The 26,791-nt window shown below is 44.2% G+C and overlaps 1 protein-coding gene across 1 annotated transcript in view; it reads right to left on the bottom strand.

The window, feature by feature from the left end:
- The window catches only part of Dst (dystonin), a 405,110-nt gene that overhangs the window by 85,628 nt on the left and 292,691 nt on the right, over positions 1-26,791 (bottom strand). The window contains exons 48-60 of the mRNA XM_051153028.1: positions 23,742-24,290; positions 22,582-22,758; positions 15,461-15,584; positions 12,448-12,656; positions 11,573-11,890; positions 11,146-11,312; positions 9,485-9,641; positions 8,512-8,638; positions 6,261-6,323; positions 5,496-5,737; positions 4,526-4,655; positions 2,419-2,618; positions 525-1,023 (exon numbers count right to left, since the gene is read on the bottom strand). Coding sequence (XP_051008985.1) covers positions 525-1,023; positions 2,419-2,618; positions 4,526-4,655; positions 5,496-5,737; positions 6,261-6,323; positions 8,512-8,638; positions 9,485-9,641; positions 11,146-11,312; positions 11,573-11,890; positions 12,448-12,656; positions 15,461-15,584; positions 22,582-22,758; positions 23,742-24,290 — 2,962 coding nt within the window. The remainder of the gene's footprint in view (positions 1-524; positions 1,024-2,418; positions 2,619-4,525; positions 4,656-5,495; positions 5,738-6,260; positions 6,324-8,511; positions 8,639-9,484; positions 9,642-11,145; positions 11,313-11,572; positions 11,891-12,447; positions 12,657-15,460; positions 15,585-22,581; positions 22,759-23,741; positions 24,291-26,791) is intronic.

Genomic DNA, 26,791 nt, shown 5'->3' with positions numbered 1-26,791 from the left:
ACTAGAGGCAAGGACAGGAAACTAGCATGACTTCAGAAACAGAGCAATACCCTTCATTCGCTCCCCTGCATCTAATAATTGCTGACGTTTGTCTCAGAGTTATTGCTACAGGCAAGTGAGGAAAATAGGGAAACCCACATATTTCTCTAGAAAAGCTTTCTGTGCTTGAATCATACAAAGAGGTAGTGTGATGAAATGAGACAAAGCCTTTAAAACAATCATGCATCTATTTTTCTGTTGAAATAAGACAACATAGCACAGAAAAAGTGTCTACATATTAAAAAAAAAAAAAAGAACAAATCGGAATATGCAGAGTTAAGGCCTTTGCAGTGTGTGGACAGTGTGTGCAGTATCTCCCTCATCTGTGTAGGACTTGCAGACTGCCGTGAGACTGTTCCCTGCACACCTGTGCCCACTGGGGCAGGGCCCTTTTACAGTCACAAATTATCACCAAGAACTCGGAAACAGCAAGACAGGTCACCAATTTCCGACCAGGAAATCGGTGTGTAAGAAGAGAGACAAACCTGTCTTTTGTTCAATATCCTTAAACGATTTTCGGATGCCCTCCAGCTGCCTACTGAGCTCCGCTTTCAGGTAGTCTTCCTTGACCAGTGCTGACAGGTCCTCGCAGAGCGCCTGGGCCTCTCCGAGCTGTGCGCTGTGCTGCTCTATCTCCTGCTTTAGCTTCTGGGCTGCTTCCAACTGCTGGTTCACGGCATCGGGCAGCGTGCCCGTGGCAAGGCTGCCGCTGAGCTTGCCATCCAGGTCACTCAGGATGGCTGAAAGACTTCTCAGGAGGGTCTGATACTGTGTGCTTTTGACAATAGCCTGGTCGATCCAGTCACACCTGTCCCTCAGTTGTCCCGTTAGGCTTTCCCACTTCTGGGTCACAGCTACCAGTGGCTCGTTCGCAATCCCGGGTAAGGAAGGGTCTTCCCCAGGCTTGCTCAGGATGCCCTGGCCAGCTGCCGCTGTGAGCTGCTCGTACTGAGTTTTCCGAGTGCCGAATTCTTGCAGCAGGATCTAGGTTAACCGTGGAAAATAAACAACAGGATGTATAACTAGTTACAGAAAACATAAATTTAAGCATCGAAGCAGGTAGAATCGGCACCTTAGCTCTGTGGTTTGTCTTGAATTTTCTTTCAATGTTTTCCTACCTTTTAAGGGCAGTGCGCTTATCTGAAACTAATGGTCCATGGTGCTTGGCAATTAACAACTTGTTGAAAATAATATCATCTTTCAAAGGGTAAGGAGAACGAGATAAACTGTAGCCTGGACAAAGGCTCCCTCAGAGGAGACACTGCTATTGAGTTCACATCCCAACGCCATGTTTACCTGGCCTCAATCATGCATTTCTCTTGGCTAGCTCAATCCTTCCCAGCATTCTATAGTGAAAAAAAAAAAAAAAATGCAGTGATAACTGCTTACTATGCTCAAGCACTCTAGGCTTAAAAGAGGTTTTTTTTGTTTGTTTTGTTTTTTTGTTTTTAAATAGTGGACTTGCTGATGTTCACAATCTTTACTATAAAAGTGTTAGACATAAAATCTTACGGCACAGAATGCAGAGGCCCATCATGGCTGTCATTAGAAAAGATCCCAAGATGCCTTCCTTGTGGTACACTTAATCTTTTATTTTACATTTTTACCTATTTCTGTATTTATTTACCTATTCATTTCAGACTGCTGAGACTAGAAGCAAGTATTTCTCCAGATACTTCCTTTTTATCTTTCTATCTTTGTTCTCTTTATATCATGAGCAGTTATGAAGTAGAACCCGTTGGTGACATGTCTGGCTGGAAGGAGCTCCTCCTCCCTGCTGGGGCCCCTGCTCACCTAACAGAAACACAGCTGCAACCACGAGAGAGACCTTGAGCCACTCTGCCCAACTTGGTTAGGGATTTTCTTTCCGTTCTATTGACTGAGACTCACCTAATATACTCAGGCTTTAAGATGGCCTCTGCTCCCTCAGTCTTTTTTTTTTTTTTTTTTTTTTTTTTTTTTTTGTCCTCCTTTTGCCCTGCCTTCAGCTCAGGACCGTACTGCGTGAGTATTATAAGTCTCCATCAAAATGAATAAGGCCTCATAGGCTAATTTATAAATAACACAAGGTATAATACCAGCCTACCATCACTCAGACAATCACACTCACCCTTGAGAGACATCCGTAGTTTAGTGGGCCTGCAACAACTACAACCCAAATACACAGAGGATCTGCCTCCCCATCCCCCACGCCCCCTGCGCTGGCTCAGGGAGAATACTGTGGCTACTTCATAGCTGCTGTTCTCTGAAACCCCTGCTTTAGAGAGTATGTCCCAGAGCAGGAAGGGATGCGCTGGCCACATAATGTGTTTACACTAAAAACATCTGTCTTGCTAGGTCAAGGGGCTGCATCCCAGCCAGCCCGCAGGTAACACTCACCTGTACCTGCTGCCTCTGTGTGTGCAGCATATTTGGGTCAATGGACAAGGGTCCAAGAACACTGACCATCAGTTCTTTCTCCAGAAGCCACTGTTTTAACTGGGCCTCGGTGGTCTGGAACTGAGTTAGATTATTGGAGGATTCCTCTAGCTTTTGTTGCCTATCAACCGTTAGCTGGTTGAGTTCTTGCCACTTAGTATCTGAAAGAAAAACGATGGGGCTGGCATTAGTTTTTAATATCACCATTGGAACACTGTTAACCATGTGATTCAAAATAATATACAGTAGATGTCTTTATTTATTTTTTTTTTTTCTGTTTGGCATTAGGATTTAACCCTAGGGTCTTAATCCTAGGCAAGTATGTCACCACCTATAAACTACATCTCTAGGCCTTGTTCGTGTCTGATAACTCCCTCATACTAGTTCTAACTTAAAAAAAGCACTTACGTGAATTGCTGCAGGTGCTCTGTTAGATCATGAGCTGGCCATTCTAAGATGTTGGTCACTGTGAGAGGCGCTCTAGAGAAATCAGCCATGACCACCTGTACTCTGTGCCGTGACCTCAGAAGGCCTGGACTGGATCTTACCCTCTGCCAGGAAGCCACCTTACTTACCTAGTTCCCACAGAGCACTGAGACAAGCACTTAAGCCCATCTGTCATTCCATAAACAATAACTGCTCGGTGCAGTTGGCTTACTTCATACATTTCATGCGGTTCCTATGTGTGTGCGCATGCGTACATGTGTGGAAGCTGAAGGACAACCGCAGCCGTTGTTCCTGGAGCTGTGCTGTGCACCATTATTTGTTTTGTTCTTCTGTATGAGACAGGGTCTCTCACTGGCCTGGTACTTGTTTTTCTCTATGAGATAGGGTCTCTTATTGGCTGGGATTTGCCATGGTGTCTAGGTTGTCCAGATAGCCCGAGGGGCCTGCCTGTTTCTGTGTCCTCACACTGGGGTCACAAGGTTGTGCTATCACGTCCAGTGCTTAGGTTCTTATGCTGTCCTGATACTCATAAGCCAGGCAAGCACTTTACTGACTGAGCTGGCTCATTAGCTCCAAGAGATTTTTTTTGGGGGGGGGGGCGGTCATTTGGCACTATATATTAAAGGGCAAATGTTACTTGGAACACAGTAGGTGACTTTTATTTAATGGCATCACTCTCTACAGCAAGTTCCATCCAATCCAATAGAATTTGAATACCAAGGCTGTTAACAAGAGCAGACAGGGTGAAGAGCATCAAGAGGCATTTTAGGAAACACATGTTCCTCCCTCCTCCCTCTAGTCTAAGATGTCTGACAATACTCTGCTCAAGTAACTCTGACATTCAAAGGAGAACCCCGGATGCAGGGGAAACCGTAGAGAGCTGGATGCTGTCTACCTCTGAACACTAAGAACGCTTACTTACTTGTTTCTAAGCTTATGACGCCTGATAATAAAGAGCAGAAGATTTGAAATAACTGTAATGGAACAACCGAAAGAGAAGTCATTTCAAGGACGGATGGGCTACACTTCACACAGCTCACGCTGTGGCTCCTAGTTCTGTCTATAACTTACTGAAACCTCTTGACAACAGAGTGAAGCAGGGAAACTGACTTTCATACTTTTCCTGGCTCACACACTGAAAAGTCCTTTGAAGAAACTTCTACATCTACAAGCAGTTTATGCTAGGACAGTGTGGGAAGGGGAGGGTTACCCTGTATTCTCTCAAGCCTGGCTTGAGAGAAAGAAGAGCTAACAAGACAGTGCTGGAGGAGCCCCAGAAATGACCTCACCAGAAAAGGGAGCCTGCCCGTTCCACATGAGTGAGTGAAAGATAATCTAGTAAGGCACTGAAAACTGTGAGCATAGAGCCCATGCGGTTTATTATCAATCATCCACCTTGTCTGTAAGAACGGCCGAGTGCCAATTCTTAGAACAACGTTCTTGTAAACTATGATTTAAAAACAAAACAAAACAAAACAAAACAAAAAAACCCAAAAAACAGATTCTGAAACATTTAAAGAAAATCCAAACGCACACAAGACTGTTGGATGCTTTCTGAAAAACACGCTGATGACCATGATAACAACCTTGCCTGTGAGGCACAGCACAGGGATGGACTCACCCATATCGGCCAGCGTCTGCTTCCAGGTCGGGGCCTCAGGAGCCTCTGGGTTCTCCTTCAGAAGTTCTGTCAGCTTGTCTTTTAATTCTTGCACTTTGTTTACATTTTGCTTCAGCTCTACCTCAAATGACTAACAAGGAAAAAAAAACCCTAATTAACTACACAGAAGCATGACACCAAAAGACAAAAAAAGCACCATGATGCTACAATAGTCCCTCCCCTCTGGTATGACACGGAGAGGAAACCCCATGATCAAATGCTGGAGCGGGTGAGCACCTGGGTTATGGGGCCGATAGATGTGATTTTTATTCCATCCATCTTCAGCCATCAGGTACAGAAACACTACCGAGGAACACTCTAACTATGGAGGTAATGAGCGACTCTGTCACTAAGGAGAATTTCCTGTTTTCAAACTGCTATGGGCCAACGTAAGCTGTTCTCAGTGAGACTGCAACTGATAAGCAAATCAGCCTTGGTAGAGGCCTCCAAAATTGGAGGCTCTACTTGGGAACAAACATGTGGTAGAATTCAAATACAGGTTGATAATTTGTATAAATGTTTGCCATCACGGTGCCACCGTGAAAAACTACTTTCCTAATCTTGACAGCTACATAAATACTGTCCATTGAAGAGTATTAGCTTCTCCGCTTTATAGTAGACAACAAAACAGGCCCTGAATATCCTCAGCCTTTAACTACATCTTTCCCAAGAGTTGACTAACTAATATCCCAGATTTAAGCTAATTTACAGATGGCGAAGGACTCCTACCCAACAGTTGGCTCCTCTTCATAATGTCAGAGGGCTGGAAAGGTGACTATTAATTGTCCCAATCTACAGAAAGACAGATTTTAACCAAACTCTAAAATTATCTGTTGAAGGGCCTAGGTAGGAAACAGAACAGGGCTCATGACCACCAGGGCTGCTTCTAAATTCCAGTCTCTCACTTCTTCCTTCCCTGTACCCAGCCTACCTTACTCTGCTCGACTTGCATCTTCACAGCCTCTGTGTCTGTAGGTGTTGGGGTCTGGTGCCATTTGCTTGCAGTTTTGTCCATCTTATGTAACCACTGCATCATTGTACTTGATTCTTCCTGAGCCTTTTGCAGCTTGGAGAGCTTAGTGTTCAGTTCTGTGATTTTATCCTTGAGTAAGAGGCCCAGGTCTTCATAACTGTGGCTTATGTCAGTCATGTCCTTTTTAATAGATGTTAAACCTACGAGTAGAAAGAAAAGTATACTAATGCATGTTGAGGGCTTTGGAAAAAAGCTACAGAATTAAATGTGTTGTACGTGGCACTTCCTTCTATTATATTACGGTTAAGCTTGCTACAATAGACCATAGACATTTTAGAATAGAAAGGCCGGGTCGTACTGCTAGTTAATGGCAAATAACTCATGAACATTGCCTAATGGAGAAGTGTAAGAGGTTGCACAATGGAACATAAGCTTAACCACTATACTAAATTTCCTGGGTACCAAACAACAAATTAGATCCAATGCTAGCCCAAGTAGAAATGTATCTTAACAAGAAGGAAGTAAAACCAAGTATCAAAGTAAAACACTGTTGTCTTGTTTCGTTATCTCAGATGGAAGTTATATCAATATATTCATGGAGACTGTGGCTATCTTAACTCAAGTTTAAGATTTCAGTATAACCTCGAACACCCTGAACTCTAAAAGGAGTTTCTCAGAAACATCGAATTTCATTAATAATGAACCAGATGAGTTGCTATTCACCTTTATTTGCCAAGAAATCCTGAGTATTTGTGTCTGTTCCTTCACCATTTAGTATTACTCCACCTGAAAAAAGAAACAAACAAACAAACAAAAAAATGAAGTAGCCTCGGTTTGCCCTCGAATTTCTACCCACTAACTACAGATGGCATTAAACAAACAGTTATGAAACGTGGCCATTTAAGAATGCCGTTGCCTATTTGTACAGGAGTGACATGATGTCTTACTTTCTACTGTTTATAAATTAATCAAGAGTTGATTCCTAAATTAAATGATGATGTAGTCATCTCAATGATAACGCAACTGACGTCAGAAGGTCTCTGCATGTATTTACTAAATAAAGCAAAGTAACTGAGAAGAGAGCGTCTGCTTTACCTAATGACTAAACACTGTCTGTGGTATTTTACAAAATGTTATCACAGGCTTAATAAAGGCAGGATGATTTAAAAAGACAAGGAAGCTTCTAAAAGGAAAGCTGAAACAAAAACCTGTTGCTATGTTCACATATGCTGAGACAGAGAGAACACACGTGCAGTGCCTGGGCCTGCGGGGTAGGATTCTGCTGAATTTAAATGCCAGCTGTACTGGTTATTAGCTGGGCGCCTGGAAGTGGATAGGTACCATAAAGCTTACATGGTGTAAGAGCACTGTTAACCCACTGTCTACCAAACAGGAACTCCTTAGTGAGTCATCATAGCTATTATGATTATCTGTCACAGCCTTTTACCATCATAACCATCTGGTATTGGCATGTTTCTATGACCACAATGTTAATATAATCCAGCTTTCTCATGCTAGCACCCATGGGCTGTCTATCAAAGCAGAGAGATATCCATACAAGCACAATCAACAGAGACATTAGAACATCTGAATTACCCCCCCCCCCCCACAAAATCACGTGCTAGGCATTTTACACAGAAGTGAAAGACCCCTAGACTCTCCAAACCAATTCTAACAAAGAAAACCAAGTAAGTGCATAGGTTTTATTCCAAATATAAAGGAGACAGGAGGAACTAAGATTAAAGTCAAGACAACAGAATTCCTCTTCTTAAGAGAAATCGACTTGGCATCTCAGGAAATCTTATTAGGGCAGAAAGGAGCGAGCACTGCAGCACATACAATACGGGCATTCCTTGAAAGGAGATTAATAGAGTGGAATAAATGGCTGGTTGAGAAAAGTGCAGCTGGAACATGGGTGTGACCCACAATAGGGACAGCTGGAGGCCTGGTCAGACTAGAGAAGCCAGAGGGCACACAATAGAGATACGAGATTGGCCTTCTGTCTATTCTTCCACTTAAACAAAACAATAAAGTACGCCTTACCAAAAACACTGTGTTCATATTAAATTAGTTTGGGAGCCAACATTTTTATGGAACTCTGTTCTGTGGCTGAGAAGAGTGGGGTGTGAGTGTACAGCGAGCATCAACTGCTTTGGGAATGATGTACAGACAGGCAGACAAAAAAGAGAATGGGGCGGGGGGTGGGGGGGTGGTTGGAATCGCCTCTGTAAAGGAGAATCCACCCCTTGCCTCTCTTCTTTACCAGGAAACCAAATTCATTTCTTTTCTACATAGTATAATAAGACTAGAAACAGCTCAAAGGGAACTACAATACCTTGATGTGAATTCAATAAAAAGCAAGCAGGCTGGAACCTGACCAGTCCCTCCTCTGTGACCCCTTGTAATCCTTACCTGCTTATGTTTGTAGTATTTAATAAAATCAAACATGGGAGGGGTTTAAAACCGGATCAGTACAGATATTTTCCCACAACAGGTTTTGGGTTTTTTTGGCGTAGGTGTATATGTGTATATACATGTATATATATACATGTTCCTACGCTGTGTATGCATGTGTCTGCTCCTGCATGTGGAGGCCCACAGTGGATCCTGGGTATCTTCCACTTTATTTTCTGCAGCAGAGCCGCTCGCCAGACCCGAACATGAAGGATCCGGTCAGCCTGCTTGAAGGATTACCGTGGGTGCTGTGACTACAGGCCGGCTACCATGCCCACTCATGTATAAAACATGTGTGAGTACTGGAGATTCGAACTCCATCCTCAGGCTTGCACGTGATTTATCCGCTGGGTCATCTCCTCATCTTTCCACGACACATTTCAATGTGCCTTTAAAAGTCATCTGTCTTACCTCTTTGGCTTTGTATTTCTGGGGTGATTTTTAAAATTAATTTAAACCATACGAAATTAACACGAGAGCCCTAGTTCTTACAGGCTGGCCGTGAAAACGAGGCACATACCTTGTTTGACTGCTGCTATGGCTTTGGCAGGGGTGGTCACGGCACTGATCAGGTTACACAGTGAGACCCCACTGTTGTTGGCTTTATGAATTTCTGGTGCTTTCAAACTCCACTTTTCTTGTAATTTCTTTAAACACAAAAACACATTATTTTTCAGTCTTCCGAGTATCTTCAGAGTTGGACATTATAACTGAACTTCTTAAGCATATATTAAAGCAACAATGACTGTGGGCCCAGATGACTGTTAGCGCGGTTGGCAGAGGAGAATGGGTCAAAGCCCATTCTGTGTTCTGCCCCCAGCCACAGTGGGAGCCAGGCTGTGTCTGGGTGCTACGGGAATGTTCCAGAGTAACTGTCAACTGTAAGTCTGCAGGGCTATCGCAGGCACAGCCGCATCCTAAGGTATGTGACAGGACAATAAAAATAAACATGGGGGCACAAAATTCCACCTCATGCTGAGTTTTAACTACCAAAATTTCAATGAAGCTTCAAAGGTATATGATTTCACTCTAAAAAAATCTGACACACTTAGCCATGACTTTTATGACTTAAGTCAGATGACAAAATATGTATACACTATTTATGCAGGAGATTCAAATAACCTGTCTTCCACCACTGGTTAAAGCAATATACCCGAGCTGGTGTACACTTTGTACATGAACACAAGGGTTGCTTTCTTACTACTTGGAGGGAAGGCATTTAAAAAAAAAGAAAGAAAGAAAGAAAGAAAGAAAATAAAACTAAGTTGAGATTTGACAAAGAAGAAAACTTCAATATTAGGGAGGCTAATGACTTACTAACATATCTTTTTTTTTTTTTTTAAATAAATCAAATTAACAAAAAGGTTATGTCTTTCCTTGAAATAATGAGCATTTGGGAGACCAGGTTGCCTGATGTTAGACCAAAGCACTCTTATGCTTCCTCACTAACACAGGCAGGCAAGCAGAAGGTAGTGTTAGGGCTAATGTGCCACCTTGGTTTCTTCCAGAGATTTCCCCAAGTCCTCTGCACCAAGAGATGGCTTCACAACAGGAACCTGCTTCCTTGTTTCTTTTACCCACGACTTCAGTGAGTGTGCCAGGGCTTGGAAGGCACTCAGCTGCTCCTCACAGGAACTGATAGCTTCTTTCCTAATGAACAAAACGAGCCGTAAGTTAAGCTGCAAGGCCAGATGCTCCAAGAGGCCAGTTCTTAACCAGTGGTCGTGAGTTCCAAACTGAGCTCAACTTTAACAACCGTTTTCAATGGCCAGAACAACTCTTCGACACCAGGCTCAAGTTTTCTTATGTGGCACATGAACTCAGCTAAGTAACTACTTGATTCCTTAAGCAAAGCTCATAGAAAAAGAGGGAACAGTCAAGCAATATGTAACCCACGATGAACAGTACTGGATAATGCTATATAAACTCCAGCAACTTTGACAGGCCCATTTTATATAATGCTTAATGCCAGCAGGCAAAGAGCCAAAACCCCCCCAAAAAACAAACCAAACCAAAACGAAGAACCAAAGATCATGTACACGCTGCTGACCTGAGGAAAACACAGGCCATGCTTAAGGACGAGTTAACTGAGCATTTCAGAGTGATGGCATTTCTACCTCTCCAAAGAGACGTAAGCCAGCAACTGGGGGGAGGGTGGGGGGTTAACAGATGCTCATCCTCTCCAACACGCAGGAGGCTCCACTCTTAACTCTATGGGCTTTTCAACCTGTCAAGCACAGGACCTATGAGGACTGCTACAACTGACATGTGGATGACTCGTGTGCACGTGCGGCTTCAAGTGCTGGAGATAATTGCTGATGACCACATGGCTTTAATGCTTTAACAGTCTAGACAGTACCTACAGTTAAAACTGGAATAGATAGCCTAGATTATGTAAGGAAGCCAAGGAAAGTTCTCCTGTGAGAAGTTCAGAAACAGAAGCCAGAAGTTTTAGGTAGAGAATTCTAAGGAGAGAAAACCAGATAAAAATTTGCCGCTCTGAAACATCTTTTGGGGCTCTTCCATATAAACTTCATAAAAGTCGGATATATGTTCTAAATGTGAGACAGAAAGCGTGAAGGTGCAGGAGAGAGTCACAGAGCATCACAGGTCAAACTGCGCCAACTGCCTTGTTCTTCGTGGATTTGTGGCTCCTTCGCTAAATAGAGAAGTAAGCTGCTACATTAAAAACGCCATTAAGAAGGACACTGAAATTATGCATAGCGTCTGAACCGAGACCCCCCAAAGCAAGAGCCACTGCTGTGCATGGCTGTTTCAGTCTTTGCGAATAGGAAGGCAATGTTTGCCGAAGAAACCGCACACCCTGGTGGGTTGAACCATTTCTGTAACATCCCACCAGCACCACCGTGCTCCCACAATGCTTCCAGCTTTTGGATAAACAGCGTTCATTATTTTAGCAAGGAGCAACTTGATGTTTTTGGTTGTTGTGTTTTGCTTTTTAAGACAGGGTCTCACTTCAAACTCTCTGCAGTCCCCCTCTGGACTCATGAGTATATGTAATGCACAAATAGAGCAACGGCTGGAGACTCCCCATTTTGGAAGTCACCTCAGTCTTGCACTCACATGAATAAATGCAACTCATCGGCTGAGTACCCCCGAGTGGAATGAAACACCTTTTTAGAGAGGTTCTTACTTTTCTTGGATCGTATCCTCCATTTCTTTGAATTTCTTTGACAAATTATTTGTTTTTTCAAACACCAATGCTTTGTCCCCCGGTAAGCCGTAGCTGGATATCTCTTTCAGGAGGCTATGCAAAGCTTCAAGATCTTTCTTGTGTTCTAAGAATTTAGTAGTTGATTCCTACAAAGTATTAACACCAGTCAGATAAGCATCAGGTAAGAGTCCATCCCACCAGAAGTGCCTATGGGAGGAGAATCGCTGTGAATCTACTGCGCAGCACTGCGCAGACTGTAAGAACTATGTAACATTCACTGTAGGAAACAGTGAGTCTTGTACTCTCTGTTTTTGCTTCTCTGTACTTAGACTATTGATAAACATGTGAGCTTGTCTTAACCAGCCGACGTGCCTGGCACTGGGACTGCTGAGAAAGGAGCACACACCTGCACATGCTGAGACAGCTCTGAAACATCTTTCCCCGGCATGTCCACCTCAGTGAGCGCCTGGCTCTGTGTCTCTAGAAACATCTGGAGCTTTTCAGAGAGCCTCTCAAACTGCTCTACTTTGGCCTTCAGCTCCACCATCTTGGCAAGCTTTTCCTTATGTTTCTGACTCGCTTCAGAGAACCGAGCAGACAAGTCCTTCATTCTGGCTTGCAGGGAGGAGGCGGTGGATGGGTCCGTCGTCTCTATGAACGTTTTCACTTTCTCATTCATGGCGTTTATGCTGCTCTGACGGCCTGCAATATCCTGTTCCAGCATCTGGAATACAGCAGTTATTGTATGTATCTTCTAGTGATTCTTCCCAGCACGCAAGCTGGAACAACCTGTGACTAAAAAGGCTAATGGATGGACATGAGTGACATGTTTGCTCTTTTTCCCTTGAGGAAGCCAGTCCCAAGCTCCTCAAGGGAGAGTGGAGAACAGCTGGCTGGCTGTTTGGAGAAGGCAGGAGGTGGATGCTACCCAGTGAACCCTGGGGTCTAATGCAGCCTAGGGATTAGCCATGCTTTTAATGTTTAAAACGCTTGGCAATAGCAAGACGATCTGATGAGCCCCATGAGCAGCTGGCTGGAGCTACGATAAACAAGATTAGATACAATGCAGGCTTAAACCTTCCTTAATGAATAGTGACAAGTATATAAATCCTTTTCCAAGTTCTATCACAAAAATTATTTGCATTCATTTGCACAAGCGCCGGTTGCTACTCAGAAGCATTCCTCTTTATCTCCAAGCCTTACCTATTCCTGAACATAAATAACTCATCTCAACTACAAATGGAACTCTTTCCTTTAAAAAAAAAAAAAAGGGTCACTCACAATGTTTTTACTGATGAGATCCTGGAGAGCTGCAGAGTTTAAGGGCACTTGACCTTGCTTGACCAGGGAGCTCTCCACACTCCCCATCCAGTCCAGCATCTCGTCCAAGCCGTCCTGCACGCTCAGCGAGCGGGTCAGCGTGATCTGAAGCTTTTCGTTCCGGTCACTCACAGACTTGGACAGATCGTCGTATCTCCCAACGATGTCATCTGCTCCAGACAGAGAGGGGCATAGTGAGCGCAAAGTCCCGCTTGCCTTGTTCTTTTTAAGAGTATTTTAAGATTAACAATTAGGTTTCCATAAAAAAAAAAATTGTGATATGTTACCTATGAATTATCGGATCATGTATGACTTTTAGAAACGCATGAATTGAGTTGAAAATAATACGATTAAAAAGTTTTTTTTCCACATGCCTGTCATTTGCACCTGGAAAGCTTTTGAGATGCACAGACATTTGAAGTGCCCCAGAGAAATGAAAGCAAGGCCTAAACAGTGGCCACTGCAATCATTTTTCTGTCTAAGACTGCTATGTCAATACTTATTGCTAACTCTTTGGGAGTGAGTCTAGAGACGACATTCTGCCATGTACACACTCATGCTCAGCTCTTTTCACAATCAGAAACTTCAAATGAACAAAAGTAACAAGAGGAAAATGCATAAGAAAACAGGGTAACAGTGCAAATCTACTTAAGCTATGACTATACTTCTAAAATATAAACAACAGAACTCACTCCCGAGTTTAATAGCAGACAAGAGGGAAAAATGAGTTTACTAGAAGAGCCTATCTCCTATGACGTAACTTTACTTTGAATTCTTAAGATCTAGGATAAAAGGAAGAAAAAAGAAAAAGAAAAGATAAAGAAAACTACTACCTTCCACCTGTATCTTCTTGAATACAAAGTTCTAGATCTTGCCATGTGACATCCTATACTGTGGACCAATGACAGATTCAAAGAACACTACTATTAAATTTCTGTCTCTCTTTGGAAAACAACTTTTTTTTTTTTTTTTTATCATGATTTAAAAAAAAAATTATGTAAAGACTCAAAAAGGCATTTCAGTTCCTTCTGGATCTTTCAGCAGAGCACGATGTGGCGTGCAACACTAGAAGTCATGGCCTACGCAGCTCTGTGAGTGAGTTCCATCACACGCTTGGGCTCGGTCTATGGCACATGATTCAAGAGCAAAACAATTTCTCTTAAGTTGTTGCGATGCTGCAATGTGAGAAGACCGCTTAACAATTTCTCACTGACTAGGAAAGTGTGTGTGACTGAGACAATCACAGCTCTGCTGGTCAAAGTACAAGGAAGTTTGGGAGAATGCACTGAGGGGCTACAAGCAGAGGAATCAAGTGGCAAACGACACAGCCACGACATAGGATGTATCATGCCAAACCAATTAAAGCTGTTTTCAAAACCTTAATACGCTGTGAGTGCTCCTGTTATAGCAGCTGCACATGTCTGAGACATATTTGGGTTTTTTTTTGTTTTTTTTTTTTTAGACAGGGTTTCTCTGTGTAGCCTTGGCTGTCCTGGACTCACTTTGTAGACCAGGCTGGCCTCAAACTCACAGAGATTCTCTTGCCTCTGCTTCCCAAGTGCTGGGATTAAAGGCGTGTGCCACCACGCCTGGCTCATGTCTGTGACTATTGACCCACCCACCTCCCCATGTATTTAGGCCTAAGACCTACAGTGGTGGTATCCGGAGATAAGGCCTTTAAAAATCCCATGGTGTGTGTGTGTGTGTGTGTGTGTGTGTGTGTGTGTGTGTGTGTGTAACATATATGTATATATTGTTTGATCAGTTCCTTGCATTAAACTTTAACCCTTTAGAATTTCCTGAGTAATAAAAAGTACTAGAAAAATCTCTGTCATCGTACGGGTCTGTTGGCCCCCGTTTCTCACACACAGTCTTCAGGTGTCTCAGCAAATCCTTGATCAGTTCAAGGCTAGCCTGGGATACACATCAACCTCATGTTTTTATTTTACTTTTTAATCAAGATATATTTTTTTAAAGTTATTTTTTTCTTAGAAAAAAATCTTACATAAATGTCTCTGTATCCTAAATAAGTTTCACATATTCCTGGACAGTGATGCCACAGAGAAGCTTCAAATCACTGATGTAACACTTGAAATAATGAACATTTAGCAGCAGGAGAAGCCAGGTATGGCAGCTCATGCCTGATGTCTAGCATTTAGGAAACTAGCATGCAAAAGATTGCCTTGAGTTCAAGACCAGCTTGGAACATATACATATACATATACATATACATACATACATACATACATATATATATATATATATATATATACATATAATAAAAATTTAAAAAAGGAAACCATCAAGATGCCTCTTCACAGACACACAGTAAGAATGCTCTTTTTCCTCCACACCTCCAGGCTCAGGTCTCCCATGTGGGCTTACATGACAATATATCGGAACCGAAGACCAAAACCTTAGAACTACCACTCACACTTTCTTCATATGCTTTAATATTTTGTATGCTCTTTTTTTCTTTTTGGTTTTTCAAGACAGGGCTTCTCTGTGCAGCCATGATTGTCCTGGACTCTCTTTGTAGACCAGGCGATCCACCTGTCTCTGCCTCCCTGAGTGCTAGGATTACAGCTGTGTACCACCACACTCAACTAATTTTTGTAGTTTTGTGTTTTATTATTAGATATATGATAAAATGCACATGTAATTTATAAGCACATGTGCCTTGAAATTACTTATTGATCAAAAATGCTTCCATGCCTTTAAGAATGAAGGGTTTAACTTGTGTAGAGTAGCTTTCTCTTAACAGAAAATTTCTACTCAAATTTCAACTCAGTCCAATTTGGGGGCAGCATGAATAGTCATCCGGAAGACGTTTTCATTTCATACACACAGGCAGACATCACAGACCACGCAACTCACATCTGTGAGCACTTTCTCCTTATTAATGAAACAGCTCTATTTTGAATTTACTCATGAGACAGGAAGCAAGAGCTAAGACATTAGGCTAAGACCTCACCAAGTGTCCTCTGGATATCGTTCGTGGCAGGCAGTAACGAGCCCTTGGCATCCAAGAGCACTTCCGCAGTTTTCTTCAACTTCTCTACAGCAATCTGCTGACTTGATATCTGCCCTTGCAAAGCCTGTGGAATTAAGTGGTTTTTCCGATTATACTCAGGAGGACTAACAGATTCCCAATAAGGAAAAGATGATAAGCTACACTGGATAGGACACACTATACGACACACGAACCTTCACTTCAAGCTTTTTATCCTGGACTTCTGAGGACAAAGCGATTAGACAGCAGCAATCAACCAGCCTCGACGGTGAGCCTGGCATGCAATGAGTGAACACTCTTAACAATCATCCTTCTTTCGGCTTGTCACCTGACTGCTCCGTGCTCTCCTCTAATTTCCACTTGGATGCTTTGTATACACCCCTACCCCCAAAGCCCAGCAGCAGCAGCAGAACTAAAGTGCAGAGAACCCCCAGGACCATTTCTGACTCTAGGTCCTTGAATTCAGATTGTGTCATGGGTAATTGTTTAATTCAATAATTTATTGAGCATTTAAAAGTTCAAAAGCTTTGCTACACTCTTGGGGTGGGGGGAATAGCTACAAAGTGTATGAGAAAGGCTACACTCCAAAGGTAAGAGGAGGTGCTGGTGGAAGGCAAGCTCGAGGGAGAGCAGCAGGACTTGAGGACCAGTCAGTGGTGATGATGCGATGATGATGCCGGACCCTGAATAAACTGTGGGAATGAAAAAGCACAACAGTTCTCCACAGGGCAAACAGAAGGTACAGAGATAGCCTGTCCCCGGCCGTGTGTGTGCCTGCGCGCATGAGAGAGATGGGGGTAGGGGGGTAGAAAAAAGAGGAGAGCAGAGAGGGAAGGAGGAGGATATGAGACTATGATCAGGATGAATAGGGCTGCAAAGGCCTCAAATGCCAGGCGTACGGCTTGACAATCTGGTAGCAATGGGGAATTATTGAAGGCTTTGAAGAAAGCGTCAGTAAGGGCATTTGCAATACAGGGGGAAAAAAATAGAAGAAATGAAGTGAGAAACAAAATGCCCAACTGAGAGTACCTTACGCCAGGACAAGGCAACCAGGACTTTACCAAGGACTGAGGCACTTCTTGTACTCAGACTGCCTGGGCCACAGCTACAGCAGGGTACAGGGAAGACTCAAAAGGACTGTTCACATTATCAAAAGCCCAAACACTTAACATAACCAGACTTACTATGACTGCATTTGACACACACACACACACACACACACAAAGAAAGAAAGAAAGAAAGAAAGAAAGAAAGAAAGAAAGAAAGAAAGAAAAGCATGAGCTGTGCTTCCTCCGTGACTATGGCTATGCTGCTGGGTATTGCCCACACCAGGATGACCAGTCATCACAAAGGGCGAGAACAAAGGACACAAGAAGACAAGAGGAAAGAAAAAGGCTGGGCTCTGTTGCTCTGGCAGCAAATTTCAAAGTGCAGAAGACTTTGTTTTGGAGTTCACGACTTCCAAATGCTGTTAGAATAGTACCCAGGAAGAAACAAACTGGCTGGCAATGGATGATACTACACAAACAGAAAGCAGCGGCAGGAGGGATTGCTACGGCAGACGGTGCAGCAACATCAGGGAGGGCAAATGCATGGAAGGTGTATACATTGCTGTGATGCGGAGGGGAAACAGAAATAATGTGGTCAAGGAGGTAAAAACAGCCCAGAAGACTTCTATACCCAAAGCTGAGTAAGAGGGAGAAATTAGACATGGGCTGACTGTGACAGGGAGCTCACACTGATAATTCAACCAAGACAATCAAGCCCTTGCAGAAGTTTCTACAGATAGCTGGGTGGATAGGCGCTGGTCCACACTGGCAATGGGGTGAGAGGGGATTGCAGCCTGCAGTTCCTAATGTCCCAGACGGATTTCTGCCCATGTAGGTTGCCCAGCCTCATGGGTTCAACAATGGTTTCAAGAGCAGAGAGGTACCACAGCTCTCCTTACGATGCTGCACTCATATGTGAGACTGAAATGTCTGGGGGCCTGGGGAGAGAGTGCTTGCTGAAAGCATGCTGAAAGCATGAAGGACCAGATCTCAGTACGGCAGAGGGCAACTGAGGGAGGCACCTGACATCTATATGCACACGTGGATGAACACTTGCATACGTTTAAGTATACATACACAAACAAAAGTGCACACCCAACTGCTGGTGAGTGCACACCTGGCCATGGGCCACGGGCTTTTGTTGTTGTTGTTGTTTTGGTTTGTTTGTTTGGCTGGCTCGTTTCTCTGAGACAGTGTTTCTCTATGTAGCCTTGGATGTCCTGGACTCACTCTGTAGACCAGGCTGGCCTCAAACTCACAGAGATCCGCCTGCCTCTGCCTCTGCCTCCCTGAGGGCTGGGATTACAGGCGTGCATCACCATGCAGCCAGCTCAGGCCACGGTTTCTAAATGCACCTTGAATATTTCCTCTGAGTGGAAATAATGACCTTAAAATTCCAAACCACAAAATCTAAAATCTCATTCTCCACATTTCTACTTCTGCTCGGGCTAACCGCTGATTGCTAAGGCCAAGGCTCCTAACAGAGTCTATATGGTCCCGTCTCCATACTTCTCGGGCTAATAACAGTCTATATGGTCACAATTCTCCACATACACATGGTTCAGTTATAATAATGTCATTATGACTATTAACTCTATGGGTATAGAATAAGCTTAACTTTATCTCTTGTGATGTAAGTAAGCTGCCCCCTTGTCCTGCAGTCTGCTCTGTGGCAGGTTCACATCCTGGAGGATTTCTTCAGGTTTCTGTGACTAACTGATCCACTCTGATGCAGTCATGTGTTGGGAGTGCCTGTGGCATCTCTGTTCTGAGCATGGGTCTCTTGCTAGCCACCAGGCCTTCCAGTCTGTATGGGTATTATCTATACAGCACCATGGTTGCCCATAATAGTGAAGGAAACACTTGCCGTTTACTCTAGGCATTTGTTTTCAGTAACAACAATAGGAACGGTTCTAGTTCGGTGTTTCTCTTGATATCTCACTTATTACTCAGTGGCTTATTCATTACAGAAAACTTTCATCAAGGCCAACTGTATGCGCAAACACTGCGTCAGCCATGAAAAATAGAGAGCTGAAAAAAAAAAAAGAATAAGTATTTAGAAAATAGGAAAAAAAAATAGGGGGGAAGCAGGAGGGAGGGAGGAATAGGAGGATACAAGGGAAGGGCTAACAATTGAGATGTAATATGAATAAATTAATAAAAAAAAGAATAAGTATTTAGAAAATAGGAAAAAAAAAGAAAGAAAAATAGAGAGCTGAGCTGGGCATGGTGGCCCACGCCTTTAATCCCAATACTCACAGGAGGCAGAGGCAGGTGGATCACTGTGAGTTCAAGTCCAGCCTGGTCTACAAAGTGAGTCCAGGACAGCCAAGGCTACACAGAGAAACCCTGTCTTGAAACCCCACCCCACCCCCCCCAGAGAAGAAAAGAAAAATAGAGCGCTGAGTAGAGCGACCCCTAGTGGGCAAGAAGGATAATTTGACAGCCGAGACAGCGGGAGGAACAACGTTCACAGAGTTTTTTATAGACTCCCAAAAGTGATACTTAACACAACTAGGTGAGGATGTTACAGAGGCTTCCCAAGTAGGTTTAAAGTCTAAGTAAAAGCTAGTCTGGGGGCAACACGTAAAAGTTGGTGCGTAGAGATACGAAAGCAGTGAGTTCAGCAAATAGCCAGGGATGCTGTGCTGTGGAGCGTTACTGCCAACGAAAGTGTTTTTTAAACAATGAAACCGAAGATAGACGTTTCATTAGAGTCTTTATGGCATGCTCCACGCTTAGCTCTTGTTATAAAGGGAAGTCATTAAATGGTTTAAACCAAAGCAAGTGTAGTTATGTATAGTCATGTATGTGTTTTAGGTAAAACAGGTGAGTGGGTCTGCCAGGGATGCTGTTAGAAACCAGGCTCTCAGGTAGAAGTCATTTTTCAGAAGTCTGTGTGTTTTGCAATACAGAGCAGAATTTGACTTAAAAAAAATGTCTACAGTGATGGGCTCATATTCAGCACATGAAAATGATCTGACTTTGCACCATGCTGGAAACCAGTGCAAGCCTCAGAGGTCCACCTTATCAGACAGCGTGACTTAGTGCTGGTTCCAGACCCTGGTCTCTATACGCTGGGCTCAGATGCCCATCTTCTGCAGCTGTGATGAGGCTAGCATCTTGTGACTGCCTTTAAAGTCATTATAGCGCACTGACATGAGATGGCCAGGAGCTTCACTGATGAGGTTTTAAACATTCATGACATAACAAAATACAACTGCAAGGTAAAGAGATAATGTAGAAAATGCTAACGTGCATGTTTACGTTATTAAAATAAAAAAAAAAAAAATGAGATCGGGAACTCAATAAATACCAGGCTGGTCTGAAATTCCCAAAATTCCTCCTGTTTCTGCCTCCTCAGTTCAAGGACTGTAGGCGTGCTGTAGGTGTGTGCCACCATTTTCAGTTCCACCTCCAGCCTAGTAAGGGCTAAACAACTTAATAAAAAGGAAAAAGGAATATGAAGATTGGGGTGGTTTGATTGAAAATGGCCCCCAAAGTCCCTTAGGGAGTGGCACTATTAGAAGGTGTGGCCGTGTGGAAGTAGGTGTAGCCTTATTGAAGGAAGTATGTCACTGGGGGTGGGCTTTGAGGTTTTAGATGCTCAAGTCAGGCCCAGCGTCACTCACTCTTCCCACAGGTTTCAGATCCCATATGGGTGTGGAACTCTCAACTCTTCTTCAGGACCATGTCTGTCTGCACGCCGCGATGGTTCGCCCCACAACAGTAATGAACTAACCCTGTGAACTATGAGCCAGCCCTTTCCTTTCTAAGAGCTGCTGTGGTCACAGTGTCCATTCACAGCAACAGCAGCCGTAACTAGGACAAAGACTGCCTAATCGTCACGGAACTTTAATCTTATTTCATGCAAGGATCATCTGTGAGGAAAGTGTATCCAGGGACATCATAATCAGCGTTACTCTTGCGCAAGTTCAACTCTCTGAGGCGTCCCTGGCGCTGCATCTCAGACTCTTTGCCACACTCACCAGGTAAACCTCTCTGCTCCAAAAGCCCAGCCCCGTGTCCGTTTAATGAAAAGCTGCAAGGTTCTTACAGGTTTTCCTTCCCCTCTGCTTTCGCTCTAGTTCCTAAAAACTCATTTATATGGGAGGCAGCACATTGATACAGATGAAACTTGAAATGTTTTATTTGCCTGTAATTAAAACATATCTACTTCCTAATTATATGTTAGTCAGTCTTAAAAACTATTTTAAATTTCTGGCATTTCTTAGCAAAATCATCGCCTTACATGTCACAGTATCTCCACTGACGTCATTACATATTCTGTCCTTAAACACATAACCGAGAGAACTAAACAGTTATGACAGATCTGGTTTCATATTTGAGGGAGAGAAAAAAAGAGAACAAAAGCAAATAAATTAATAGCAGGGCTGAAAGTACGCAGGCGGTGGCAGGCAGCGGAATTAAGCTGAGGATGCTGGCCCAGCCCAGCATCCGTTCCTGGCATCCACTAAAGGGCAGCGACGACACTCTGGCTCCAGGAGACTGTGCCTACCCTGTCTGCACCTCCATCCTGCTTCCCCTCCACAGTCCTTTGCTCTTAACCCCTACATGGCCTTTGTAGTAAACTAACACTTCCTGCAGCATTTTGGCAGAGTTGCAGATGGTCTAGAGGCATCTGTGGCCTTCCTTTCAGCTATCAGACCATTGAAACAATGGGTCCTCGATACCTGAAATTTCCCTGGGAATCTCATGCTGGGAGAAGGAGAAGGCTGGGGTCCTAACGCCAGCCAAAAGGAGAGCTTGTCTCCTAGAAAGGGATTTCTAACAGTTCCTACTACTTGTCACACCACCTTGTTGGAGACTGAAGCTGACAGGGATGGGCCAATGACGGGTAAGACCACACCCTGACAGGGCTCCTTGATAATGCTTATCTCTTGCCTGCCACTTAAACTCTAAACCTCAGGCCAAGACCCCGAATCTGGGCTTATTTTCCTTCCCAGTGTGGCCACACTGAGCACCTCTCTACTCCCTCCTGTCACCATCACGTGGCTCTCTGACTGGCCTACTGAGGCTGTGGCCAAGCCGGGCTTGTTAGGATTGCTAGGGCTTAGGTTCTGACCCTAGCAACTCCAGTGTTTCACCCGCTAAAAGAAACCATCTCTAGACCAAGGAAACTTTTAAGCTCAAATTTTTATTTTATCATACTGAATAAGAATAGAGTATTAGAAAAAAAAAATATCTGTCCTTTAAATTTTTAAAAATATGCTTTGGATTAAAAAAAAAACAGAATAGAGAGTTACTTTGACAGTTTGTCTGACTGGGAGTTCAGCCGTCATGTACTTATGATGTCAAGCTTGCACTTATGTGCTAAGGTGGTAAATGGGGTTTATATCTTTATATACCATGAGGGAACATGCTAGGAACCCCCATACTGGACACTCTTCTACATGTCTGTTCCTGAACGAATACTCACTGTGCACTTTGGGCCAGGTAATCCATCCAGAGCGGTGGTTCTCAGCCTTCCTAATGCTGCTACACTTTAACGTGGCAATGACCCAGCCATAAAATTATTGTCATTGCAACTCCATGACTGTAATTTTGCTACCAGTAGGAATCATAATGTAAACATCTTCTGTGCAGATGTCTTAGGCGACCCCTATGAAAGGGTTGTTTGACACCCAAAGGGGTTGTGATCCACAGGCTGAGAACCACTGTTCTAGATAGAGCACTGAATGGACACGAACACCTGCTTTCACGAAGTTTAATTCTAATGGAAAGGGGGGCAAACTAAAATACAGTAGTAAATAAGTGGGCTGGGCTTTGCCGGGGTGGGAGGCGGACGCATAGGACGCAGCCAATAATGGCAATGTCAAACCAGCTAAGTAAGAGTGGAATAAAAATTACAGAGAATCACGTCAGGTCGGAGCCATCTGGTGGGACAGAATACTTTCCACGTGTTCCCCTGGCCCAGGGTAAAGCTGTCTGTCACCCAGTGAGGAGGGTGGAATTTTCCCGATAGAACTACCCAGAGGTTGTTTCTCTTTCTCTCCGTCCTTCTTTCCTCACCTTAGTCTCCTCTAGCTGCCTCTGCAGATTCTTGGGGTCCACAGCAATGGGCTCACGCAAATGTTTGCTTGCTTTAGCCTCGCAGGCCTCGAGCCCAGAGAGAAGTCCGCAGGACGCGTCTTCATAGTGCTGGTATTTATCCACCAGGTCCTTGAGGTTATTTCCAAGAACACTGCACTGAGAACCGCAGAAGAGAAGAGAAGGGGGCGTTCATGAAGCTCACTATTCTAGGTCAAATAACTTCAAGACGTATGGGCAGTAACTTGGGGGGAAAAGCAGGCTTCAACTGATGTTGAGGTTTAGTTTATTTTTTTTCCTTCTTTCATGTGAAGAAGTCAAAAGGTAACTATAAAAATGAAAAGCTATTTCTAGACTTACAATAATAAAAAACCATTATTGATGACTGGTCTTAAACAAGAATGAATCACCGGCCCAGGCAGACTCCTGGGATTTCAGACTATATATAGAAACGTATGAAAATACCTTTAAGGGTCTTTATAAGTCATTTCTGCACGTTGCACAAGATCAACACAATGAAGCCAAATACTTTACATTGAGGCAAAGCAAAAGCCAAGACTCAAAGATGCTCTTCAAATCATATATGGTGGTGGGTTAAGTCTGCACAGCCTACGTAGCAAGCAGGGAAATATGCTCTTGGGTCATCTCCCTCCCCATGTTGAGACAGGATCTTGCTATGTAGCCCAGGCTAACCCGAATTTACAACCCTTTTCTTTTAGCTTTTCGAGCATGCACCACCACACCTGGCTTACAGTTTTTGTTTTTAACAGGACTCTTAATTGTCCATGGTCATAAAAGAGCAGTAGTCATTCATAATGAAAACATAGCATCCAAATGCAGCTGTAGGACAGACAAACAGTCCTATAATTTGTGAAGGGAACCATGACACTTCAGATGGTCAAGGAGCCTCTCCTCTTGCTTAATATGATCCATCTGGTGGTCAGATTTGGTACTACAGAAACTGAGAACAAAAAACTGGCCAGGCTCTTCCAAAACTAAGTAACTAGAAGTTGCTAATTTTTTTTTTAAAGACATTTTCCAGAAATAGAGGAGATGAAAAAATAATTTTTAACTTCTAAAAACAAAAGTGAAGAGGACAGATTGACCTCTGCTCAAAAAATTAAAAAGGAAAATAAGATTACCTTAGAGTAGAGAGACCGGAAGCGGTCTGTGGCCTGATCCAGTTTAGTCTGAACTTCTCTGTATGTTGCGGAAGTGTCGATACTGTCCTTGTCAACCCTGTCGTCATCTCTCTTGCAGCAAGATTTGGCAGCTTCTAACACCCTATTTCCAGAAATGGTGATGTACCTCAGGTCGCCCTTGTGCGAAATGACATCTTCTGAGAAGCTCTTCTGCCTCCTCAGCTTGCCCGCTAACCCGCTGAGGTCATCGGCGCCGCCTGCCTCCAGGTTCTCCAGCTCTTGCTCTGACTGCTGCAGCCAACGCTCAAACTCCCCATAGTCGGCGTCAAACTTCGACAGCTCCTCCTGCAGGGAGTGTGTCAGCTTCATCTTCTTCTCACACTCCGCCAGTACGGTCTCATAGTGTGCCCTCAGCTCCTGCGTGTTCATCCGCAGCTTCTCCTTCTCTTCGGGAGAGAGATGGTGGCCCTGCTTCTCTAGCAGGACTTGCGCAGACTGTGTGGCTACGATGACCGCCTGGTGCTGAGCCATGATCTTTTCGTGCTGTGCCTGTGTGGAAAGAAGGGAGGCACAACTTACTGCTGTTGGGAACACTGTGGCCTCGAGGTGACTGGGCTTCCAGGATCCAACTTCTCCATGCCCTTCTCGTTGGCCAAAGACAGTTAACAACAGGGAAACAAGGATGGAATTACTAGATAAGTCCAATAGAGAGTTGAGGGAGCAGATGTCAGGAAAGCACCTTATAGTTTCTTGGTTTTGTTTTTGTTTTTGTTTTTTTCGAGACAGGGTTTCTCTGTGTATCCTTGGCTGTCCCAGACTTGCTTTGTAGACCAGGCTGGCCTCGAACTCACAGCGATCCGCCTGCCTCTGCCTCCCGAGTGCTGGGATTAAAGGCGTGCGCCACCACCGCCTGGCTATCTTATAGTTTCTTATAGTGACATCTTATCAGTTTCTTACAGTGAACATGGAGGTGGTGACCTCAACGTGTCGCACATTTGCTTTAAGGGTCATTTCTGCTCATGCACAAATCCCTCTAGATCCTGGCACATGCTAGGGGTTTGAGTCCACTCTGAGGCATGAGAGCAGAGAGCGCTCTCAGGAAGTGGTGCTGCCAACAGGTCAAAGACATGCAGAACCCCTGATGGCCTCACTTTGCAGACGGCAGGTGCCTTTGGCACCTCAGGTTCCCTCCCCTCCATCTGTAAAAGGTTTCATTTTGTTTTTTTCAAATGTGCTGCCCAAACATGGCACAAAAGGCTAATAATCCTGAGAACTTTTCTCCACTTGTTGTAATGGCTTATTCGCACCTGTCCTGGCTGTCATCACAGGGCTCTTTCCATTACACCTGTGCTTTGCTTACTCCCATCTCTATCCCCACCCACCTGTGTAGGCTACACTGGTACATTTTCTCCACCTGTTTTTGCCTGGTGGCAGCTGTTTCAACAGATACCTACATAGTTGCCTCCATCCCCTTTGAATATTGGCACAACTCTCACCGACATGGCTTTATCCTAACTACTTGATTTAAATGGTAAAAACTGAACTATATTACACCAAATTACCCCCAAGCAAATCATTAAGATCTCTTTCCCTTAGCGCTTTCTACTGACCCCCATACCACAGAAGGTAGCTATTATGTGCTATGTCCCCATCTCCCCCTTGGTAGGCAAGCTCCAGGATGGAACCCCAAGCACCTAGGACAGTGCCGACAAGGGGCAGAGTGAGAATAACAGCAGTCAAGTGACAAGGGCTCACAACCCCTGAGAAGCCAGGCCTTGCTCCCAGCCTGGTCTCAATCAGCCAGTGGAGCACTGGCCTGCCCACACCTGCATTCTCACTAGCTGCAGCAGTGCCCGACACCTCATGGACCACTGATAAATACTTTAGTTGAAACAGCCTTCTTCCACAAGCTGGGTCTTTGGCATCTGAATCACATTCATACACTCATCTGCACAAGGGCTTCTGCATCTGATGGGCGTTCAGAGTACCTTATGCCATCTGGTCAGTACCCTCCTTTTGTATATGAGGGATCTCAGGCTGAAGGGGGGAGAGGGGCGTGGCTGACCCGGGCCCCAGCAGAATTACAGAGGGCTGACATCTCTAACTCAGCCCCGGGCCCCTCTCCAATAGCAGGTTGGCCCTTAAGGATTCTCAGTCTCAGAAGTAAAGATCTCAGGAGGGAAACAACATGCTATGTACTGAAGCAAGGGTGACCCTGGCTTGGGTGACCTCTTCACATGAAAGTGCACTCACGGATAACTTTTTATCACTTTGGTTAAGCCTCCGGTTTGTGACTTTTTTGTTGTAACTCATAAACATCCTTCAGGAGTTTGTTCGATTTTTATTTTAAACTGTAGAGTACCAGTGAGGTCCTGCTCCTGAGCATTTTGAAAGCGTGAACACTCTCACTATTCAAAGTGTGAACGCTCTCACTGGCCAGGCATAAATTATACCCTCTAGAAAACCTCACTGAGGATATCCTCTTGGATCCTAGGACACCTAACAGACCTGAAAAGGCCTCTCAAGGACAGTCATCAAGCAACAAGACCCCGGGCACGGAGACAAAAGATATCAACTCAGCGGACACTTTAAAAATGGTTACTCCAAGCCTGCCTATCCTCCTGCAGTGGGCATGAATGACAGCTTCCATTGCTACCGTGCCCTGGGTTCTCATTCTCCACATCAGCGTGCGCCCTCTCACAGGCTCAGCTGAGAACGATGTGAGCTCAAGGCCGCGCAGCACGCCAGTCTGTGAACATGCAGCAGGGGTCTGCAGTGACCAGCACTATGGCTGAGACGGAAGCCAAACCCTAGCTTTACAACACGTGCTACCTGGCAAGCTGCTTTACGTATGGATGCTGTAATTGTCCTGTAAAATGGAAACCTAAAACTTCAAAGAGTAGCTAGGAAGACTAAATGAAGTGGGGAGGAGACAGGAAGGGTGCCGGCTACGGCCACTGCTCCAGAGCGGTCAGCTACTAGCCTCCTTTCTTTCATTCCTTTTTTTAAAAAAATCTATGCATTTGTGTCTGTTCTGGATGACCGTAGTG

This window comes from Acomys russatus, chromosome 11, assembly GCF_903995435.1.
Source record: "Acomys russatus chromosome 11, mAcoRus1.1, whole genome shotgun sequence".
Lineage (NCBI taxonomy): Eukaryota > Metazoa > Chordata > Mammalia > Rodentia > Muridae > Acomys > Acomys russatus.
The sequence above is the reverse complement of the archived record's forward strand: the minus strand, read 5'-3'. Positions and strand labels throughout refer to the sequence as shown.